The 19,925-nt window shown below is 43.7% G+C and overlaps 1 protein-coding gene across 1 annotated transcript in view; it reads left to right on the top strand.

Annotated features, from left to right (window-relative positions):
- Positions 1 to 11,010: 11,010 nt before the first annotated feature.
- The window catches only part of SMIM13 (small integral membrane protein 13), a 51,129-nt gene continuing 42,214 nt past the window's right edge, over positions 11,011 to 19,925 (top strand). Inside the window, exon 1 of the mRNA XM_066268388.1 lies at positions 11,011 to 11,590. Within this exon, the coding sequence (XP_066124485.1) occupies positions 11,515 to 11,590 (76 nt within the window). The 5' untranslated portion in view covers positions 11,011 to 11,514. The remainder of the gene's footprint in view (positions 11,591 to 19,925) is intronic.

The following is a 19,925-nucleotide window of genomic DNA, read 5'->3' as shown; positions in this document are numbered from 1 at the left end:
ATTTTTTATAATTATGGTAAACATTAACATTGAGTACTAAGATAAACCAAGCTTAGATCATTGAGCTGCTGAATTTCAAAGTATTAATCATGTTCAAAAGCTTTTTAAGGTTCTGGCCAGTTGGCTCAGTGGTAGAGCATCGGCCTGGCGTGCAGGAGTCCCAGGTTCGATTCCCGGGCAGAGCACACAGGAGAGGTGCCCATCTGCTTCTCCACCCCTCCCCCTCTCCTTCCTCTCTGTCTCTCTCTTCCCCTCCTGCAGCCAAGGCTCCATAGGAGCAAAGTTGGCCCAGGCGCTGAGGATAGCTCCATGGCCTCTGCTTCAGGTGCTAGAATGGCTCTGGTTACAACAGAGCAACACCCCAGATGGGCAGAGCATTGCCCCCTGGTGGGCATGCCGGGTGGGTCCCGGTTGGGCGCATGCAGGAGTCTGTCTGACTGCCTCCCCATTTCCAACTTCAGAAAATACAAAAAAAAAAAAAAAAAGCTTTTTAAGTAATGAAGATTATTTGGCAATTGTCACAGGTTGAGGTTGTGTTCCAGGAAAAGATCAGTGAAAATCTTCATGTCCAATACCTCAAAAGGTTGTTGCAGACATATAGGTATCTCCCCTTTTTGAAAGTTTGTCTTTCCCCACAAAGACCTTCATTATTGTCTGTTTCCAATATTTGAAAGAGCTGTGAAGAGATTTTTGCTTTTACGAATAAAAGGGAAAAGCAAAAATAGTGTTCAGTGTGTTTAACAGGGAGGCAGCGTCCATGGGAGCAATGAGTGGCTCCTCCATGTTCCTTCTCCCGGAACTACACTCAGCATTTCTGCGCCAAGCCATCTGAGCTCTGAACTGTGCCTGTGACCATCTGTGTTCTATCTCAAAAGTTTTTTTAATTTATTGATTGATTTTTAGAGAGAGAGCAAGGAAGAGAGAGAGAAAAACATCGACTTGTTGTTCCACTTGCTTATGCATTCACTGGTTGATTTAATTGTATGTGCAGAGGCGGATTAAGGTTGGTTGAGGCTCCAGGCGCAGAAGAATATATTGGGCCCCTTACATTAGAAAACAGTATAAAGTTGGGGTTTTGAGGAGCCCTTCAGAAGTTGGGGCCCAGGGCACACGCTGATTGTGCCCGCTGTTAAATCCGCCTCTGTTGTGTGCCCTAACCAAGGAACCAGTCCACAATCTTAGCACATGGCTGCAGTGGTGCGCTAACCAACTAAGCTACCTGACCAGTGCATCTGTCTCAATTTTTTCTTTGTATCTGTTAGCAAGATGTGTCCTAAAGTATCAGAAAAGTCCAAAAGAGCCCAGAAAGGTGTTATGCTTAGGGTAAAACAGACATAATTAAGAGTATTTGGTATGATTTGGTAGGTTATTTTTTGGGAGTTGGGAAACACTCAAAAATTTTTCAGTATAAATTAATGGTAATTGCTTCTTCACTTTTCACTTATGAAAGATTGCATAGGAACAGATAGTGGGGAAACCTGGAATTAGTTAACTTAATGACGGTGGATCTTAGAAAAAGGAAAGGCAATGGCAAAGAGGGAAGACAGCCTGGTGAAGATGAGGTCAAGATTGGATTTGTGCTGCCAAAGGCCAAGGCAAGCCTGGGATCACTAAAAACTAAAAGAACCAAGGACATGGATACTGCCCAGAGGCGTTTGGGGGGTCATAGCTGTGCTATCATTTTGATTTTGTATTTCCAGCTTCCAGAACTGTGAAGAGAATACATTTCTGTCATTTTGAGTTACCCAGTATGTCGAAATTTGTTACTCTGGCAAACTAAACATCAATATGAAAATGGTTTCCTATCATTAAAAAAAAATATTGATACTTCAATTCATTTCTTTGTAAGCAGAAAAAAAAAGGTATTCAAGTGTGTGGTTGGAGAATTCTTTTCACAAGAACATCAAGCAATAAAAACATGTTTGCCATTGGGCTGAAATGTTATTTGTAGAAATAATCTGAGGCCTAGGATGTTGAGCTTTTTCATTTGTTTCTGTCAGGCCTTGGGGCCATAGTAATCCAGGATTCCCTTGAGCCAATTTAAGGATTTGAACTTTTTTGGGTCAGCTAGATCAGGGAAAGCTGGCCCAGACTGTGGGTTTGTTTTGGTTCCCCCTTTCTCCTGTACTGTCTCAGTCCTCTGTGCCTGGAATCTCCAGGCACCCGAGCCTGGTACCAGTTTCATCATAATCCCCAGAGCTGTGAAAAGCACTGTTCAGCTTCCTCTTCAGGACCTGCCAATGTTCCCCTGGCTAAAAGAGCCCCCAGATGCCCCTCTCACACTGCTGGATTTTCATTTCTGTCTTTTCCCCAATCTTAGCCTGGTTGTTCCTCATTATTTTATTAGTTGACACTTAGAAAGATTTTTTTGACTCATATCTTTAAGTTGTAGTCAGCCAGAGCATTGGCTCCACTTATCTAGTTTACCATTACCAAAAGCACTATCAAAAAGAGTTGAGACCACTGTCTAGACCAGGGATAGTCAACCTTTTTATACCTACCGCCCACTTTTGTATCTCTGTTAGCAGTAAAATTTCCCAACCGCCCACCAGTTCCACAGTAATGGTGATTTATAAAGTAGGGAAGTAACTTTACTTTATAAAATTTATAAAGCAGAGTTACAGCAAGTTAAAACATATAATAATGATAATTACTTACCAAGTACTTTGTCGGATTTTTGCTAAATTTGGCATAATAAATCTTTGTAAAACAACTTACTATAGTTAAATCTATCTTTTTATTTTTACTTTGGTTGCTCCACTACCGCCCATCATGAAAGCTGGAACACCCACTAGTGGGAAGCAGGGAACAGGTTGACTACCATTGGTCTAAACTATGCCAATGGTCTCTTAATGTCTCTAATTGTTCTTTGCCCCCAGTCTCACCTTTACTCTACTGCCAGATAAATGGTTTTAAAATATTTCCATCAAGTCACTTTCTTGCTAAAAAAAAGTCCACAGTGATTTTCACTTTGTGATGGCTTTGTATGTCAATTTAGCTAAGTGGGACTTTCTCAGAATTTCCTTTCCTGTATTGTTCTGGATCAGTGTTAGCCAATAGAGGCATTTTGGATGCCATTTGGGGGGTAGAAATGAAGCAACTGCTAGTTATTTTTTTAATGTTTTAATAGCTGGTAGAAGGTGCCAGGTGCACATTGTCTCTGGTCTGTAGCTAGCCCACCTGTTGCCCTGGGGAAGTACCCTACAAGGTTTCCCCAAGAACGGGATTGAATGGTGTTGTCCCTTCTCTCTCCCAAAATTCACATCTACCTGGAATTTCATTATGGGGCCTTATTTGGTCTTAGCCAAAAGGCCGAGAAGTGATACTATGGGAACTTATTTGGAAACAGAGTCTTTGCAAATATAATTAGTTAATTAGTTACTTTAAGATGGGGTTCTCCTAGATCAGAATGGGCCCTAACTCCAATGGCTAACATCCTAATAAGAATACCAGGTGAAGACACAGAGATATATAGGGAAGGATGCTATGTGAAAATGAAGGCAGAGATCAGAGAGATGCCACTGCGAGCCAAGGAAGGTCAAGGATTGCCAGCTACCACCAGAGACTAGGAAGGTTTTCACCTGGAACCCTCAGAGGAAAGATCATGGCCCTGCCAGCATCCTGTCTTGAGACTTATAGCCTCCAGAACTATGAGAAAAAACTTCTGTTGTTCTAAGCCACCCAGTTTGTGGTGCTTTGTCATGCCAACCCTAGGGAACTTTACACACCAGCTTCTGGGACATCTCCTCTAGTTTCTCCAACTCTTGGACCAGATGTGTATGCAGTCTGTGCAGAAGGGCTCCAGCTTCTCCTACATGTTACCTCTAGCACTGAGGTTGGAGGTAAAGAGAGGCAGATGTGCATTCCAGTTAGTCTTTGGAGGTTGTAGTTGTCTTTGTTGGTCCTACTGTACCCCTGCCCTTGTCTGCATCTAACTTTCCTTTCCAACTTCCAGTATAGTAACTATAGGCTCAGCACTAGACATGAGGCAATTGCCTGCACGGACTGCCCTGCCTTTATGCTTATAATAATTCTTATAATAATTGGTTTTAATTTACATAATTGCCTTTGATTCTCACAATACAATTCACCTATTACCTTATTGCATGTGCACATGGTGGTTCTGTTTCTCTGATCAATCCCTAACAGACTGTATTCTAAATTAACTAAAAATGAATTGAATAAAATTAACCCTGCTACCCAGTTCCTTCTCTATAATAAGATATATTAGGTTATTAAGATTAATAGCTAAAATTTCCTGAACACCCCTTAGGTATAGGGCACTGTTCTAAGTTTTTTTATAGCATCTCATTAAATTCTTAAAGCAACTCTACAAAGAGGGTACTATTATTTTACCTATTTTACAGATGTTTACAAATGTCAGAGGCTTAATATCTCAGAGAGATGGAGTAATTCAGTCAAAAGTCACAACCACATGTCTAATTATAGAATAGGAGTTCTCTACCACCATATAATACTTCTACTCCAAATTCATTAGCACTAAAAGAAATTGTGTCTTTTCCATGGAATCTTCAGAACCCTCACCCTTCTCCCATATACTCACACAAAAGGCATTTTCATTTCTCCCCCTTTCCTCAAGAATTTTTTTAATGTCACTGCCAGTCTTATGGTACAACAGAAATAAAATTTCAAGTAAGACTGACCAGGGTTTGAATGTCAAGTCTATTCATTACCTACTACCAAATTTTTTAGATTCCTTAAGCCTTGATCTTATCTATAAAATCCCTATGCAAATTTTAAAAAGAATATTTAATATTGTCACATATGTACATGCCTGGATGCCTCAGCTAGGCTATGGATCTTCAACTTTTAAAAACTATAACTCAGGCCCCGGCTGGTTGGCTCAGTGGTAGAGCGTCGGCCTGGTGTGCAGAAGTCCTGGGTTCGATTCCCGGCCAGGGCACACAGGAGAAGCGCCCATCTGCTTCTCTACCCTTCCCCCTCCCCTTCCTCTCTGTCTCTCTCTTCCCCTCCTGCAGCCAAGGCTCCATTGGAGCAAAGATGGCCCGGGCGCTGGGGATGGCTCTATGGCCTCTGCCTCAGGCGCTAGAGTGGCTCTGGTCGCAACAGAGCAACGCCCTGGATGGGCAGAGCATCGCACCCTGGTGGGCGTGCCAGGTGGATCCTGGTCGGGCACATGCGGGAGTCTGTCTGACTGCCTCCCCGTTTCCATCTTCAGAAAAATACAACCCCCCCCCCCCAAAAAAAAACACCACCACCACCAAAAAAAACTATAACTCACATGAAGAATATATTTGTCATCGCAACTCAGGTCTCACACACAGAGATAACTGAAACAAGTTTCATGAGTAGTATTTGCCTTTACTACTTGTTGTACACAATGATCTATTCTATTCTGTTCTAAATTCTATTCCTTTAGTGGCTGATCATGATTCAATAAATTGGTTTCATGAAGCACAAATGAGACAAACTTGAAAAAATGCTTAGCCAGTTTGTGTTCTTTTATGTAACGGGGCATATTTTGTTTATTTTTGTATTGCTACTGGCAAGCGCAGTGTCTGGCACAAAGTAGGTATTTGGTAAATACTTGCCATAGGACAGGGTTTCCATGAGGACAGCAGTCTTTTCTTAGATACCTTGTGTGTATTCACATTTAGCATAATTCTTATAACACTATTTAGAGAACAAATGGCTAATATTCAGGCCTATTGCCAGGCTTTAGAGAGCAAACATTTGGATCGATCAAAATCTGAAAAACACCTACTATGTGGCAATGCATAAATGCCGAATTCCTGGCTCCTTTCCTAATGATCTTAAAAGCAGTGTAGGATTGCTGAGGGAGAACAATGAATACATGTTGACCAACTGAGAAATTTAAAAAATGAGTAAGACTTATGAAGGCCATAATATAATCTTTATTAATAATAAAGATTAGCCTGATCAGTGGTGGTGCAGTGGATGAGGTGTTGACCTGGAATGCTAATGTTACTGGTTTGAAGCCCTGGGCTTGCCTGGCCATGGCTTCTTGCTCTGCCCCCTGCCTTTCTCTCTTTCTCTTTTCTGTAAAATCAATAAATAAAACCTTTAAAAAATAATAAAAACTAAGTCAGAGAACATATAACAATGTGAGAGCCAGTCAGGCCTATTAATCAAACCCTACCTTGGGTGGCCCTCCCTATGTTGAAAGCCTGTGCAGGTGAGGCACAAAGCAGCTCATACCAAGGAAGGATGCAGGAGGAAATAAGCTCAGCAAACTCAGTTAATTTTTTCTAAATGTACCCATTAGATAAGTCACTTCTCCCTTGATCAGCGACAGAGGGACTAAGAGAGCACAGAGAGCCCAGACGTATTACTACCCATTAAGCTTCCTCCCTAATGGAAGGAAACAGCAGAACAGGGGTAAATGTTCCCTTTGAAGAATCAGATTTGGGAAAAAATATATGAAATGTTAAGTAATATATATGCATATATATATAATACTAAATGGTAATATAGAACAACCCAAGGACTATCACAAGATAAATATCTAATTAATTTTTAAAATATAGTTGGCACTAGTATTTCTCAAGTCTGACTGTTCATCACAATCTGGAGGCCATTAAATAATAACAGCCCTTTTAGATGGTCCTCCCCACCTTCAGTATGTCTAGCATGAAATCTGTAATCTGTTTTGAACGCTACCTGGGTACAAGTAAGGCTGATAACCACTGCCTGAGATGAGCTAGACAAATGAAAAGGAATCAGGAGGTTTTCTTGAGGAGGAAATTGAATGGACATTGCAGGATAAGTAGGATTGAGATAGAAAGGAAGGAGCAGAACATTTTATTCAGGGATGAAAATAGTAGGTAGAAGGACTCTAGAAATAACTGTGGCTCAAACCTTATTCTTGAAAACCCTTAAAGAATTTATCTTTAGAAAAATTATGTCTGGTGATATAGCAAATAAGACATATAGCAACATCTTGAACTTTTGAGAGTTAGGAGATTTTGTTTCTTGGCTATGTGAATTTGTCCCAGTCATATCTTCACTCAGACATTTAAGAATCATTTGTAAAGAAAGGAGTTTCTAAAGCATTTCGGGGAGATGGTTATACAGCTTTCCCCATTTCAGGAAACAGTACTGCCTTTCACCTAGAAGCTCTGGCTAGAAACCTGACAGTCATTTTTTATTTATTTTACTCACCAGTACCTGCATCTAATTCATCAGATAATCCTGATAATTTTCCTTCCAAAGTATACCCCTAATTTGTCCACTTTTCACTTTAGTGATTACTACCCCAATCCAAGATAGCACCTTTTACTTGGATTACTCCAGAGTTTTAGATTAAATATGTCTGTGGTAGGACCTGGGAACTTGCATTTCTAATATGTTCTCATGTGATGTTGATTCTTTTTTTTCTTCTTCTTCTTTTCTGAAGCTGGAAACGGGGAGAGACAGTCAGACAGACTCCCGCATGTGCCGGACTGGGATCCACCCAGCACGCCCACCAGGGGCAAAGCTCTGCCCACCAGGGGGTTGATGCTCTGCCCCTCCGGGGCGTTGCTCTGCCGCGACCAGAGCCACTCTAGCGCCTGGGGCAGAGGCCAAGGAGCCATCCCCAGCGCTCGGGCCATCCCTGCTCCAATGGAGTCTTGGCTGCGGGAGGGGAAGAGAGAGACAGAGAGGAAGGAGGGGGTGGGGGTGGAGAAGCAAATGGGCGCTTCTCCTGTGCCCTGGCCGGGAATCGAACCCGGGTCCCCCGCACGCCAGGCCGATGCCCTACCGCTGAGCCAACCGGCCACGGCCGTGATGTTGATTCTATTGGTGCAAAAACCATTCTTTGAGAACCACTGCTTTAGAGCAATGGTTCTCAACTATGGGCTCAAAACAGAATCACCTGATCTTTTAAAGACTACTGTGCTAGCCCTGGCCGGTTGGCTCAGTGGTAGAGCATTGGTCTGGCATGTAGATGTCCTGGGTTCAATTTCCAGTCAGGGCACACAGGAGAAGCAACCATCACCATCTGCTTCTCCACCCCTCCCCATTCTCACTCTCTCTTCTTCTCCTGCTACCATGGCTCGATTGCTTGGAGTGCATGGGCCCCAGGCAGTGAGAATGGCTCCATGGAGCCTCTGCCTCAGGCACTAAAAATAGCTTGGGCAAGCATGGCTTCAGAAGAGCAGAGCATTGGCCCCATTCAGGGGTTGCCCAGTGGATTCCCATCAGGACACATGCGGGAGGCTGTCTCTCTATTTCCCCTCCTCTCACTTGGAAAAAGAAGAAAAACAATAATAAGAACAACAAAGAACTACTATGCTCAGCCCTGGTGTAGTAGCTCAGTTGGTTTGAGCATTGTCCCAACATGCCAAAGTTATAGGTTGATCCTTAGTCAGGGCACATACAAGAAGCAACTAGTGAACACACAACTGAGTAGGAAACAAATCAGTGTTTCTCTCTCTCTCAAAAATCAATTAAAGCCCTGGCTGGTTGGCTCAGTGGTAGAATGTCGGCCTGGCGTGTGGGAGTCCCGGGTTCAATTTCCGGCCAGGGCACACAGGAGAGGTGCCCATCTGCTTCTCCACCCAACCTCTCTCCTTCCTCTCTGTCTCTCTCTTTGCCTCCTGCAGCCAAGGCTCCATTGGAGCAAAGTTGGCCTGGGCGCTGAGGATGGCTCCATGGCCTCTGCCTCATGTGCTAGAATGGCTCTGGTTGCAACAGAGCGATGCCCCAGATGGGCAGAGCATTGCCCCCTGGTGGGCATGCTGGGTGGATCCCGGTTGGGCACACACGGGAGTCTGACTGCCTCCCTGTTTCCAACTTCAGAAAAATACAAAAAAAAAACAAACAAGCAAACTACTGTGCTTATACCTGACCTCCATTGATTCTGATTTATTTGGTATGGGGATGAGATCTGGCCATTTGTAATTTTTAAATCTCTGTGAGAGAATGAGAATGAGCATCCAGAGTTGAGAAACACTACCAAGGCTTAGAGGATTGACTAAGTTTGTTTGCTTCTTGTGGTTTTTGCACTAGCTGCTCCCATCATCTGGTATACTTTTCCTCTTAGGTCTTTCCATGGCTGTCCTTCTTGCCATTCAGGTCTCAGAACAAATGTCACTTTTTCAGAAGGCCCTTCCCTGAACCTCTAATTGAAAATAACACCCCTATCTTTATCACATTGTCTTGCTTGTTTTCAATTTAGGAATTAGCAGTTCCTGAGATTTTCCTATTGCCTATCTTCCAGGTATAATAAATAGCTTTTTAAAAAAAAAAATTTTTTTTTTTTAATTTATTGATTGATTTTAGAAAGAAGAGAGAGAGAGGAGAGAGAAAGAAGCAGTGAGGAGGAGCAGAAAGCACCAATTTGTAGTAGCTTCTTGTATGTTTCTTGACTTGGCAAACCCTGTATTTTGAACCAGTGACCTCAGCAATCCAGGTCAATAATTTATCCACTACACCACCACAGTTCAGGCTATAATAAGTATCTTGAGCATAAACATCTTTGCTTGTCTTATTGACAACTGCATTTACAACACTGCTTGGCATCTATTAGGTTATTCAACATAGGTGAAGGAAAGAGAGATAAAAGCCTTTAAAATAAATTCTTCAAGTTCTTCTGTGTTATTTTCAACTCTTCAATTAAATTTTAATAAAATGTGTTTTATTTATACAATAGAATTGAACCATATATGAAAAAAATCAGTTTTTTTATAAATACATATTTAAAATTTTTTAAAAATTTATCAACTAGAGAGAGAGAGAAAGGAAAGGGAGAGGGAGAGAGAGAGAAAAAAAGAGAAAGATCTATTTGTTGTTCCATCCATTTATGCATTCATTGGTTGATTCTTGTATGTGTCCTGACTGGGAACTGACATTGGTTGATTCTTGTATGTGCCCTGACTGGGGCCCGAACCCAAAACATTGGAGTTTTAGGACTATGCTCTAACCAACTGAGCTACCCAGCCAGGATTATAAATACATCTTCACTGCACTGGGGTCATTGTCTCTTCATAGGAACCCTGTATTAAATCTTCTGCACAGACATTATCTCTTAATATTTTCATATATAGTACATATTTGTTCATGATACTGTTGCTTAAGGCTGCTGAGTATGGTCAGGATATATTTATTAAATCAAGGAATTGCTGCATAGATTTTCTCTGCTTGTTTTTGGAGAGAGGACAGGGTAAAGGAATTTGTAGAATGGAAAGGTACTTCAGAAAGAAAGGTATAGGAAAACATGAAGGCTGTATCTGTTTCTTCTAAAAGTGGGCAACACATTTAGTCTCTCCTCTATGGGGGGCCCCCTCTTTAATGAATGATGTAATCTAGCAGAACTAGGACTTTTAATTTCAGGTAGAGATAGAGTACTGGAAATTATTAAAGTGTTCTATTTCAGAATGGTTTGTTCAAGCCAGTGCAGCAAAATCTTCAGCTGCGGGTCATTTGTCCCTTGGTCTCAAAGAAGCAGCATGGATTAACTTGACAACTGAGGTGAGTTAAGGACAAAGCAGATGTCCTTAAGTCCTCCGCGGACCATTTCTGAAATACATTACTTATGAAAACATTGAACAACTGTTACAGGGAGAAAAGGGAGATTCCGTGCCTCTGGCCGGTTTCTTTGGCAGGGATGTAGGTACTTCCTCAAAAGTCCCCATTATACAACCTTCGCCCCCAGCTATAGGGCTAGGTTCACTTTCAACCAGTTTTTCAGGCAGCTGCCACCCTTCTTTCCTCTTCGTGCTTCGTGGATCATGGTTTGAAACAAAACGGCTTTGTATGTGGAGTAATGGTTGAAATCACTCTGGCGCTTTGGCACAGCCAACTGCACCGGTTCTGAGAACACAAATCCCGCAGTCAGCAGACAGAGGTAATGGCTTGAGAAAAACCAAAGGCTGGGGGAAAAGAGAGAGGGAGAAACAAAGCAGCTGAGTCGGAGGTGTATTCTGGGAGTTGTAGTCCCTGTGGGGCAGCCTTCTCAAAATTTTATGCGGCTCTGGACTTCATGTCCCAGCCGCCCCGCGCCGCGGAGGCGGTAAGGGGTGGGGACTCTCGGTGATAAACTGCAGCAGCGGGAGGGGGCCTAAGGCTGAGAAGCAGTTGTACGGGCTCCCTGGAGACGTTATCTGCTGTGCTTGAGGCCCGAGGGAAGTCTCGGGCGCGCGGCGAGGAGAGCCGTGTGATCGCCGCGAGTCACTGTGCCTGTCTCGTCGCCTATCTTAAGGCGCGTGGTGTCCGCCATGAGAGCGCATCCGGTCGCCGCCGGGGTCTCCGGGCACCGCGTCCCCGGGTACCGGGAGCGATGAGAGTGTAGGGGCGCCCCGCGGCACGCCTCCGCCCGCGCTCCGCTAGCCCGGGCGAGAAGAAGGGTCGGTGGGGCCGGCCGCGCGCCGCCCCGCCCCCCTGAGGGCGCTGCCGAGGGGCGCCCGCCTCCCATGCCGCCCCGGTGCCGCGCTGCGCCTGGTGCCCGCCGCTGAAGCCCGGGACCCGCCCGCCGGCCCGCCCGCGCCCACCGCCCCGTGGCTCTGAGCCGGCTGTCCCCCACCTCCCAAGATGTGGCACAACGTCGGGCTGACCCTGCTGGTGTTCGTGGCCACGCTGCTGATCGTCCTGCTGCTGATGGTGTGCGGTGAGTGGGGCATTCGCCGTGGGGCATCCGCCGTGGGGCAGCTGCACGCTGCGGTACACACGCCAGCTCTCCTCGTGTTGCTGACTTGCTTGTTCTGACCGGTTGAAAAATTAAGGCATGGATACAGAAGTATTTCGAAATCGTCTCTTGTCCACTTACCTCAGTGAGCTCAGAAATGTACCCCTGACACATGACAGGCCCTCTGGCATCCTGGAGAGGGAAAGCAGAATCCAGGTCTGGGTATCTTCACTCGGGGTTAAACCAGATATTGCTTCACCCGTAGCGTCTGCTTTTTATTGCCATTCTTACCACAGTCTGCCCAGATTTTAACCTTGACCTGTATTCGAAGGTGAACTGATTGGTTACTCCTTTTTCTTTTTTTCCGGTTTCTGACCCTAAAGATAAAGAGAGGTTTTACTGCCTTCCTATAACCAGGCATAGGGTCGGAGTTGGGTTTGAAGCACATGTGAAATAGTTTGTTTACTTGGAGTTCAGGCTTAAACTAAATTCCAAGCAGAAATGTTGAGACTAGGCAGAATTTAGAAACACTAGCTATATTAAACTTCCAGGGTCAGGTAACACAACTTAGTTCTGTTAATAATGGTGCTACTTTGTTTGCTGTGGGTTTTTTCCTTCTTAGAATCAAAGGACATAAAACTTTCTTCTCAAGGTAATATTAGTACAATTTTAGATCTTTTCGATTTCTTTCTATACAGTAATTGATAACCACAAGTGAGAGTGGCTGAGCAACTGAAAATTTGGGAAATATTTTGAACCAGATGTCAGTGAGTTTATTTTTCATAACTGTAGTATTGAAGTATTGGTTTAGGTTAATGCAATAATTGCTCAAAACTCAAAATAAATATTATAGGGTGTATTCATTACATGATTAACATACTACAATAACTGCTCAGTATCAGGGTTTTGTTTGGAGAAGATAGGTGTATATTTGTGCATATGCATATATATGTATTTGTATTTACATCCTTGTTTATATGTTATTTTCTTGCTTTACTAAGGTATCAGAGTAAAGCTTCTAATTTACAACCTTTCCTTTCCAATGATAAAACAATTCAAAAGACTCTCAATTTCCTACTTTTGATGTTAGGATTTGGGGCTAATGGTAGGTGTTTAGGATTCTTGAAGTGAGGAAAACCAGATCTTTGTGATTTGTTTGGATATGAGGCTGAAGGAACACATATGCTTTCTTTTTTAATTTGAAGATGCAAGTTACCTGGAGGTGACAATATGACATGTAGACTGTGTGACATGTGACACCTTTGATAGAATATTTGCCTGCCAGACCTGCCTATGGGACATTAAAGTTCCTAATTACTACAAATATAAGACTTGCACTCACTCGGTAGCAGTTTGACTTTGATTTAAATCATTCTTTCTAAAATGCCCTGTCTTTGGTTTCAGGTTTCAGAAAATATAGAATGAGAGGTGTGGTGTAGTAAGTAAAAGAACACCTGATTTTGATTGGAATGGTCGAGAACTAACATTATGGAGAAGTAGTCCAAGAACTTTTTTGTTGGGAGAGCTCATGATGGGGGATAGGTAGCTTCATGTTTTGACTAGGATGGGCCTAGGACTTGGAAAAAGAGGGAAGGATCTGACCAGACTTGAGAAAGAAACTAGGGCGCTGTATTTGTTTGCTAGGGCTGCCATAACAAAATACCACAGACATGAAACAACAGAAATTTATTTTCTCACTGTTCTGGAGGCCAGAAATCTGAGATTAAGGTGTCAGCAGGGTTGATTTCTTCTGAGGTTCTCTCTTTGGTTTATATTATAGATGGCTGCCTTCTCCCTGCGTCTTCATATGGTCTTTATTCTGTGTGTCTGTGTCTTAATCTTTTTTTAATTGAATTTTTTTTGGGTGGCACTGGTTAATAAAATTATATAGGTTTCAGGTGTATAACTGTATAATACATCATCTATATATTATATTATGTGTTCAGTACCCCAAGCCTAATCTTTTCTAATAAAGACACCCCGTTGTATTGGATTAGGGCCCCACCATTATGAATTCATTTAACCTTAATTAACCCTTTAAAGTTCCTATCTCCAAATACAGTTGACATTGAGGGTTAGAAATGTATGACACAGGTCTGCCCCATGGAAATCATAGCCAGCTTATTTTAGAACTCTGACTGAGCTCTTTTACACAGTGAATTGATTGTAAATTTTTATTAAGCCTGTGGGGGAAGAATGGGGAAGGGAAAGGTGTGGATATACTCCCAAGACAGAGAGCATGTTCTGGGTTCTTTGTCTTGAGGGTTTTAAAGTCTGGGGTTTTAGAGGAGGTTTCAGGGGAAGATCATATTAGAATATTCATCAGCACTATGCTAATATGCCAAAGCCAGATTTATTCCCTTCATTTTTTCTTGGGTGTGGTTGTCAAATGACACTAATTGGATTTCTGCTATCTATCTTCCTGAGTATGGTGATTTAAGCTATTTAAAATACCCTCTGGTTTTGAGAGGAGAAGTGTGAACGATTTACTCCTGTATCAAGTGTCCTAGGTTTTGGAAGATAGGATTTTATGATTTACTAGATGGAGGTGTATGGCCAGTAGCCACTGCTGTCATGGCCATGCATATGCATTCATACTAGATTTGAGCAGACGGTAAAGAAACTGGAGCCAAAAAATGGTGGGCCATACTTTTATTCAAGTCTCACACCAGCCAGAGAGCAAACACACAGGGAAAAAACACTTCCCTTTCAGTCAGGGTTCCTGTCATATTTTCCGGTTCCACAACCAGGAGAATCTCTGGTTTTTCCTAGAATCAAAGGCCCCCAAAACCTCAGTAGGGCTCACAAAGCTCCTTACCTCTGGATCCCCATCTGCACACCTTCATTCTCTCTGTTCTCACTCTGCAAAACATGGCTTCCCTCTCTTAAAAACTTTCTGGTGTGAAAAACCTCCAGGAAACATGAGCAAAACAATGTCCCTTCCCAAGCAGGAAGGTAATTTGCAGTTTCACAGACCACATACATGGCGCTGCCCAGCACCATTTTTTAACACTAAAGACAAGCAAACTCAAAAAATACAAATTTTACAAACTTTAAATTTGTATTTAAAAAATACAAATTTGCCCAACAGAGGTAAACTTCTTGGCCCATTAACAGTCTTAGTTTCCCTATTCAACTTGGCAAGAAATTTTCTTAGCTTCTTACTATCATGCAACTCCTGGCTTAAAACCTGTTCTCCAGTGGTTTCCCATTTCCCTCTAAATAAAATCCAAATTTTGTACTGTGGCCTACAAGGAACTCTGTGATACAGCCTTCTACACACATCTTTCCATTCTCCTTCCCTCTACTCTCAGCATTCCCCCAACAGGCCCACCTAGAACTTTCCTCAGTCTTACTTCCGCTCTTTGCATGGTTGGTTCCTCTGTTCATTCAGGTTTTCACATTAGCTGACCATGTGTTGTAAAGTACTGCACCGCAGATTCTGAAAGGCACCGTACCTCACTTCATTGAGTCCACGTAGAGACACCTAGTCCAGATAAATTTTGAAGAGTTTTATTAAAGGAGGAAATTTTAATATGCTGGCCCCATATGGCTGACACCGGCCATCAGGCCCAAATCGTGCAGCCCCCAAAATAGTTCAGGGGCTGCTTATATACCCTTAATCACAGTGGGCGGGGGAGAGCATGACAGTATGGCACAGTCATTAACAAGATTATAACATTTGTCTAGGGGATGCACAGAAACATTAAGACTCTTAAGGTAACACAATCAAAGACATTTACAAATCTTTCAGGGTTCCTCTTCCTTCACTAGCCTAGAGATATTTTACTCTCAAGGATTCCAGAAAGGGAGGAACTATAATCAATGCAAGGTGGTATGTAAATTTTGTCTCCTATTGAAAGGGAAGAAGTTTCTCAGTTAACCTTAATCCTTTCAGAGAACTTAAAACCAAATGACCCTAGTTGTCCTTGTAAGTCAGGAGATTTCTATATTCTTTTTCCTCCATTTTCCAAAGAAAGGACAGGAAAGCCTGACCTTTTCCTCCTAGAACAGGGGTCCCTAAACTTTTTACACAGGGGGCCAGTTCACTGTCCCTCAGACCGTTGGAGGGCCGGACTATAAAAAAAACTATGAACAAATCCCTGTGCACACTGCACATATCTTATTTTAAAGTAAAAAAATGAAACGGGAACAAATACAATATTTAAAATAAAGAACAAGTAAATTTAAATCAACAAACTGACCAGTTTCAATGGGAACTATGCTCCTCTTGTTGCACTCGCCGGGTAAAACAAACACTGGAGACGTTTGGAGAGTTTCAGACAAAGTTTTATGGCCAAGAGAAAAAGAAAACAAAACAAAACAAAACAAACCTGCGCAGGGGTGAGCTCAGGTGGTAGTCACAAGAGTCACACCGAGCGCCTACAGTCTAGGGGTTTTTATAGCGTAGCAAGCAAGTGGTTCATACAGAAGCGAATTTGGCATTTAGCAATTGGCTCCCCCAAATTAAATTTTAGTCAAGTGCCTTAGTAACCAGTCATACAGTTGAAAGCCCTCAGCTGGAAATGTCCCTATCTATCCCCTAGGATGTGATTACATTAACTATCTTAGGACTCCTCAGCTCCTAGTCATCCTGGGAGTCTAACGACTTCCCTATCTCAAGGACTCATCTGTTTTTTTTTTTAGTCATCCTGGGAGTCTGGGCTCATCTGTTTACTGGACTAGTTCCTTTGAAGTTATTTCCAAAGCCCATTAATGTATTTTATGTCTTTTATTCGAATGTCACACTCTCACTGACCACCAATGAAAGAGGTGCCCCTTCCGGAAGTGCTGCGGGCCGTAGTTTGGGGATCCCTGTCCTATAATATGAATATTAATTTTGCAGCTTTTTGGTACCTTACCTTGATGTAGGTAGTCCATCTGTCACTCTCTCAGAATATCATTTCACTGTGTTTTCAGAGCACGTAGCAGCACTCTTTGAAATCAGCTATTTCACATGTCTGTTTCCTTAGTCAGAGCGTAAACTCCATGAAGGCAGGGAACTTGTTTTTGCTTGTTCACTAGAGTAGTGCTTGGCATGTGATAGACCTTCCTATATTTTCAGGAGTGAAGAAAGATTCCTTAATATAAATTATTGAGGTCTTACGTGTGGTACAAACCAGCATTGTGTCAAGATGGATAACCCTTCTATTCAATAGAATACTAAATGGACTCTTTATGTTTAGGTGCTGTGGTGGTGGTCAAGGGTGTCTGTAAAGCCAGTAGCCACGGCCACTATCACAGCAGTCTGGCCCACACAGGTTCACATTGGATTCGGACAATTGATAAAGAAACAAAGGAGCCAAAAACTGGTGGGCCATCATCTTTAATCCTAGCTTGCACCCGACGGGCAAGTAAAAACACACACTGGGCTCCAAAACCCACTCACATTCAGTGCTCACAAAGCTACTGACTTATCCGAGTTTCCTAGAAGCAAAGGTTTCTAGCTCACCAGACTTATTCACCTCTGTTCCCCATCTCCTTCCTTCTCCCTGCACAAACTCTGCACAAACTGACTTCTTACTCAGCTCTCCACCATCTTGGCTGCTTCTCTGGCCTCCTCCACGTGGCCTTTCTCTGCTCTCTGCTCTCTCTTCTCTCTGTTCTAATGTTAATCTCAGGAACCAAGAGAGCAAGCTCTCATTCTGCCCCCATTTTGTAGTGTAGATTCAAAACCTTTAATCCAATATACAAAATAGAGAAGTCTCTAACAGTCACTTCTCTGAGGCATGATGGGATTGCACCACCCCACATCAAAAAGGGTGGGAAAGGCTTAGTCCTGAAACCAGGCTATAAGGATCCTGCCTGCCCACAGCCTGCCCCCAACACACATTAATATCACCTGGACGACAGCTTCCCTGTGGGCAGCGCCATCTTTAACAAAGTGAGCATAATATATTTTATCTGCCAAACAATGTCCATAATTTAATAAAGTATAAGCCCTGATTTTGAAGACCTGTATATTCCATTAGGGAAGACACCCGTGACAACGTAAGTGTAAATCCAGTAGCCATGGCCACCATCACAGCCGCCTGGCCCGTGCAGGTTCGCATTTGATTTGGACAAATGGTAATGGAACAACAGAGTCAAGAACTGGTGGGCCATTAGCTTTAATCCTAGCTCGCACCCTGCGGGTGAGAAATACACACAGTGGGAAAACACTTCCCTTTCCATTCAGGGCTCCCAAAGCCACTGACTCAACCTAGTTTTCCTAGAATCAAAGGCTTCCACCTCATCAGTCTTATTTACCTGTTTCCCATCTCCTTCTCCTTCACAAACTGGCTTTTTCTTCACCATTCTGGCATTTTGAGTGCCTTCTTGTAGGTCAAATAAGTTTGTAAATATGATGTATATGTTTGCTTGCTTATAGTTTGCATGGGGTGTGGGAGACAGGCTGTGAGCTGGCAAAGTCATTATAGCCTAAGGCTTAGTTTTAAGACTAAGCCTTTCCCACCCTTTTATTTTATTTTATTATAAATAAATTTTTATTTTAATGGGGTGAGATCAATAAATCAGCGTACATATATTCAAAGAAAATATTTCCAGGTTATCTTGTCATTTAGTTCTGTTGCATACCCATCACCCAAAGAGAGATGGTCCTCCGTCACCCTCTCCGGTGTTTCCCAACGTGGGGCCCACGCCCCACAGGGGGGCAATTCGATAGTTAAGGGGGACAGTTTGAAAATGGACTCGACACGACTTTAACTCTTTAGCCCCGGGCCATTTAAATGCAATGCTAGATATCGGTGCCAAATTTAACAAAAAATGCAATTCTTAAATAATTGCGGTAAATAATTATTAAGTATAATTTCATTTGACAAGACCAAAATATCAACTGGGTGATTGGCGTCGTCAAGTAAACTTCATCCTGGCTTCTCCGTGGAGCATGCCGTCTGCCGCGGGGAATCCCAGACGTTTTAAAAACTCGCTAAAGTCTCCGAGAGATGACGTCAGAGTAATGGCGGGGTAGGAAGCGATACCGATAAATCTCCCCAAAAACTCAACAAGATCTTCAACCAGAAACAGAAAAACCTATACTTGGAGCTTCCAGATGCTTCGCAATACACCCAAAGGTATGATTGAGTGAAAAATTGGCTAAATATATAACCAAACCCCGAAGGAAAAAGGGAGTAAGAAATGCTCCGCCTTCCTCACTAACCTAAACAGGGCGGCTTTCTCTGGTAACTGTGAATATAGAAACTGAGGCGGGCAAAGGGGGTGAATAGATCCAGGCCGCCGCGGCACAAACGGCCGAACCAGGCTGTGGCACACAGATCCAAGCCGAGGAAAATCTGATCCTGTGGCAACCCGGGCAATACAAGCTAACACTCGCGCCAAACCCAAACAAAGAAAGACAAGCGGAGCGGCCATTTTACCCGGTCTCCTGGTCGGTGCGCAGTTAGTGGGCAAGAATTTCTTCCTAGGCCCCGAGAGTGGGTGCCCGTGTTGCCCCACGGAGAGGCAGGGTCAGAGGCCATTCTGTGGGCCGAGGACAGAGTCTCTGGGCAGCCCCAGCGCCCTGGGAAAGCCACGCACGGGAGGGAGTGAGAACTACTTCCAACTGTGGAGATTTTCCGTGCTGGTGAGGGTTTCACTCAGAGGGAACCGCGGCCGGCCTCATATCTTGGTGTGCGCGCGCAGATAAGGAGTGAGCGATTCCTCCGAGTGCCTCCGCAGTGCGCGCCCGTGTTATCGCAGAGAGGGGCAGAGTCAGGGGCCTTTGTGTGGGCCAAAGCGGAATCTCGAGCCGCCCCAGCGCCTTGCAAAAGCCGCGCACGGGGACGGAGCGAGACTCAATTCCAACGCTGCAACTTTTCCCTGCGGTTGGGGGTTTCACTCAGAGCGTGAGACTGCTGGCTGGATATCCTGGTCGCAGACAGTGAGTGAGAGTTTCCTCCAAGCGCCCCCCAGAAGTGGGCGCCCGCTTGTGTTACCGGACAGAGTGGCAGAGCCAGTGGTCTTTGAGTGGGCGGAAAGCCCGCCTGATTATGCTAGCAGCTCTGACTGACTGAGCCTTACCCAGAGCCCTGTGCTGAGTGGAAATAGAGTGGGGAGTTGCCAGCTCTTTGAGCCTCTTACTATCCAGGCAGAGGCAGCAGCAACCCCATAGCTGGATTATCAGGCTACTAATTGAGGAAGGAAAGACTAGGAGAAAGGCTCCAGGAATACGGACTCTCTCACTGTCGGAGCCTATAAATGCTAATGAGCCTCGACTCCCACGAGACTAAAGCACAATACATGACATTGCCATAGAGACTTATCAACTGCAAGCCTCTACCTGAGCGTGCCAAAGGGGCAGAACCCGGGGTACAGAGTC

This window comes from Saccopteryx bilineata, chromosome 3 (genome assembly GCF_036850765.1).
Source record: "Saccopteryx bilineata isolate mSacBil1 chromosome 3, mSacBil1_pri_phased_curated, whole genome shotgun sequence".
NCBI lineage: Eukaryota > Metazoa > Chordata > Mammalia > Chiroptera > Emballonuridae > Saccopteryx > Saccopteryx bilineata.
The sequence above is the reverse complement of the archived record's forward strand: the minus strand, read 5'-3'. Positions and strand labels throughout refer to the sequence as shown.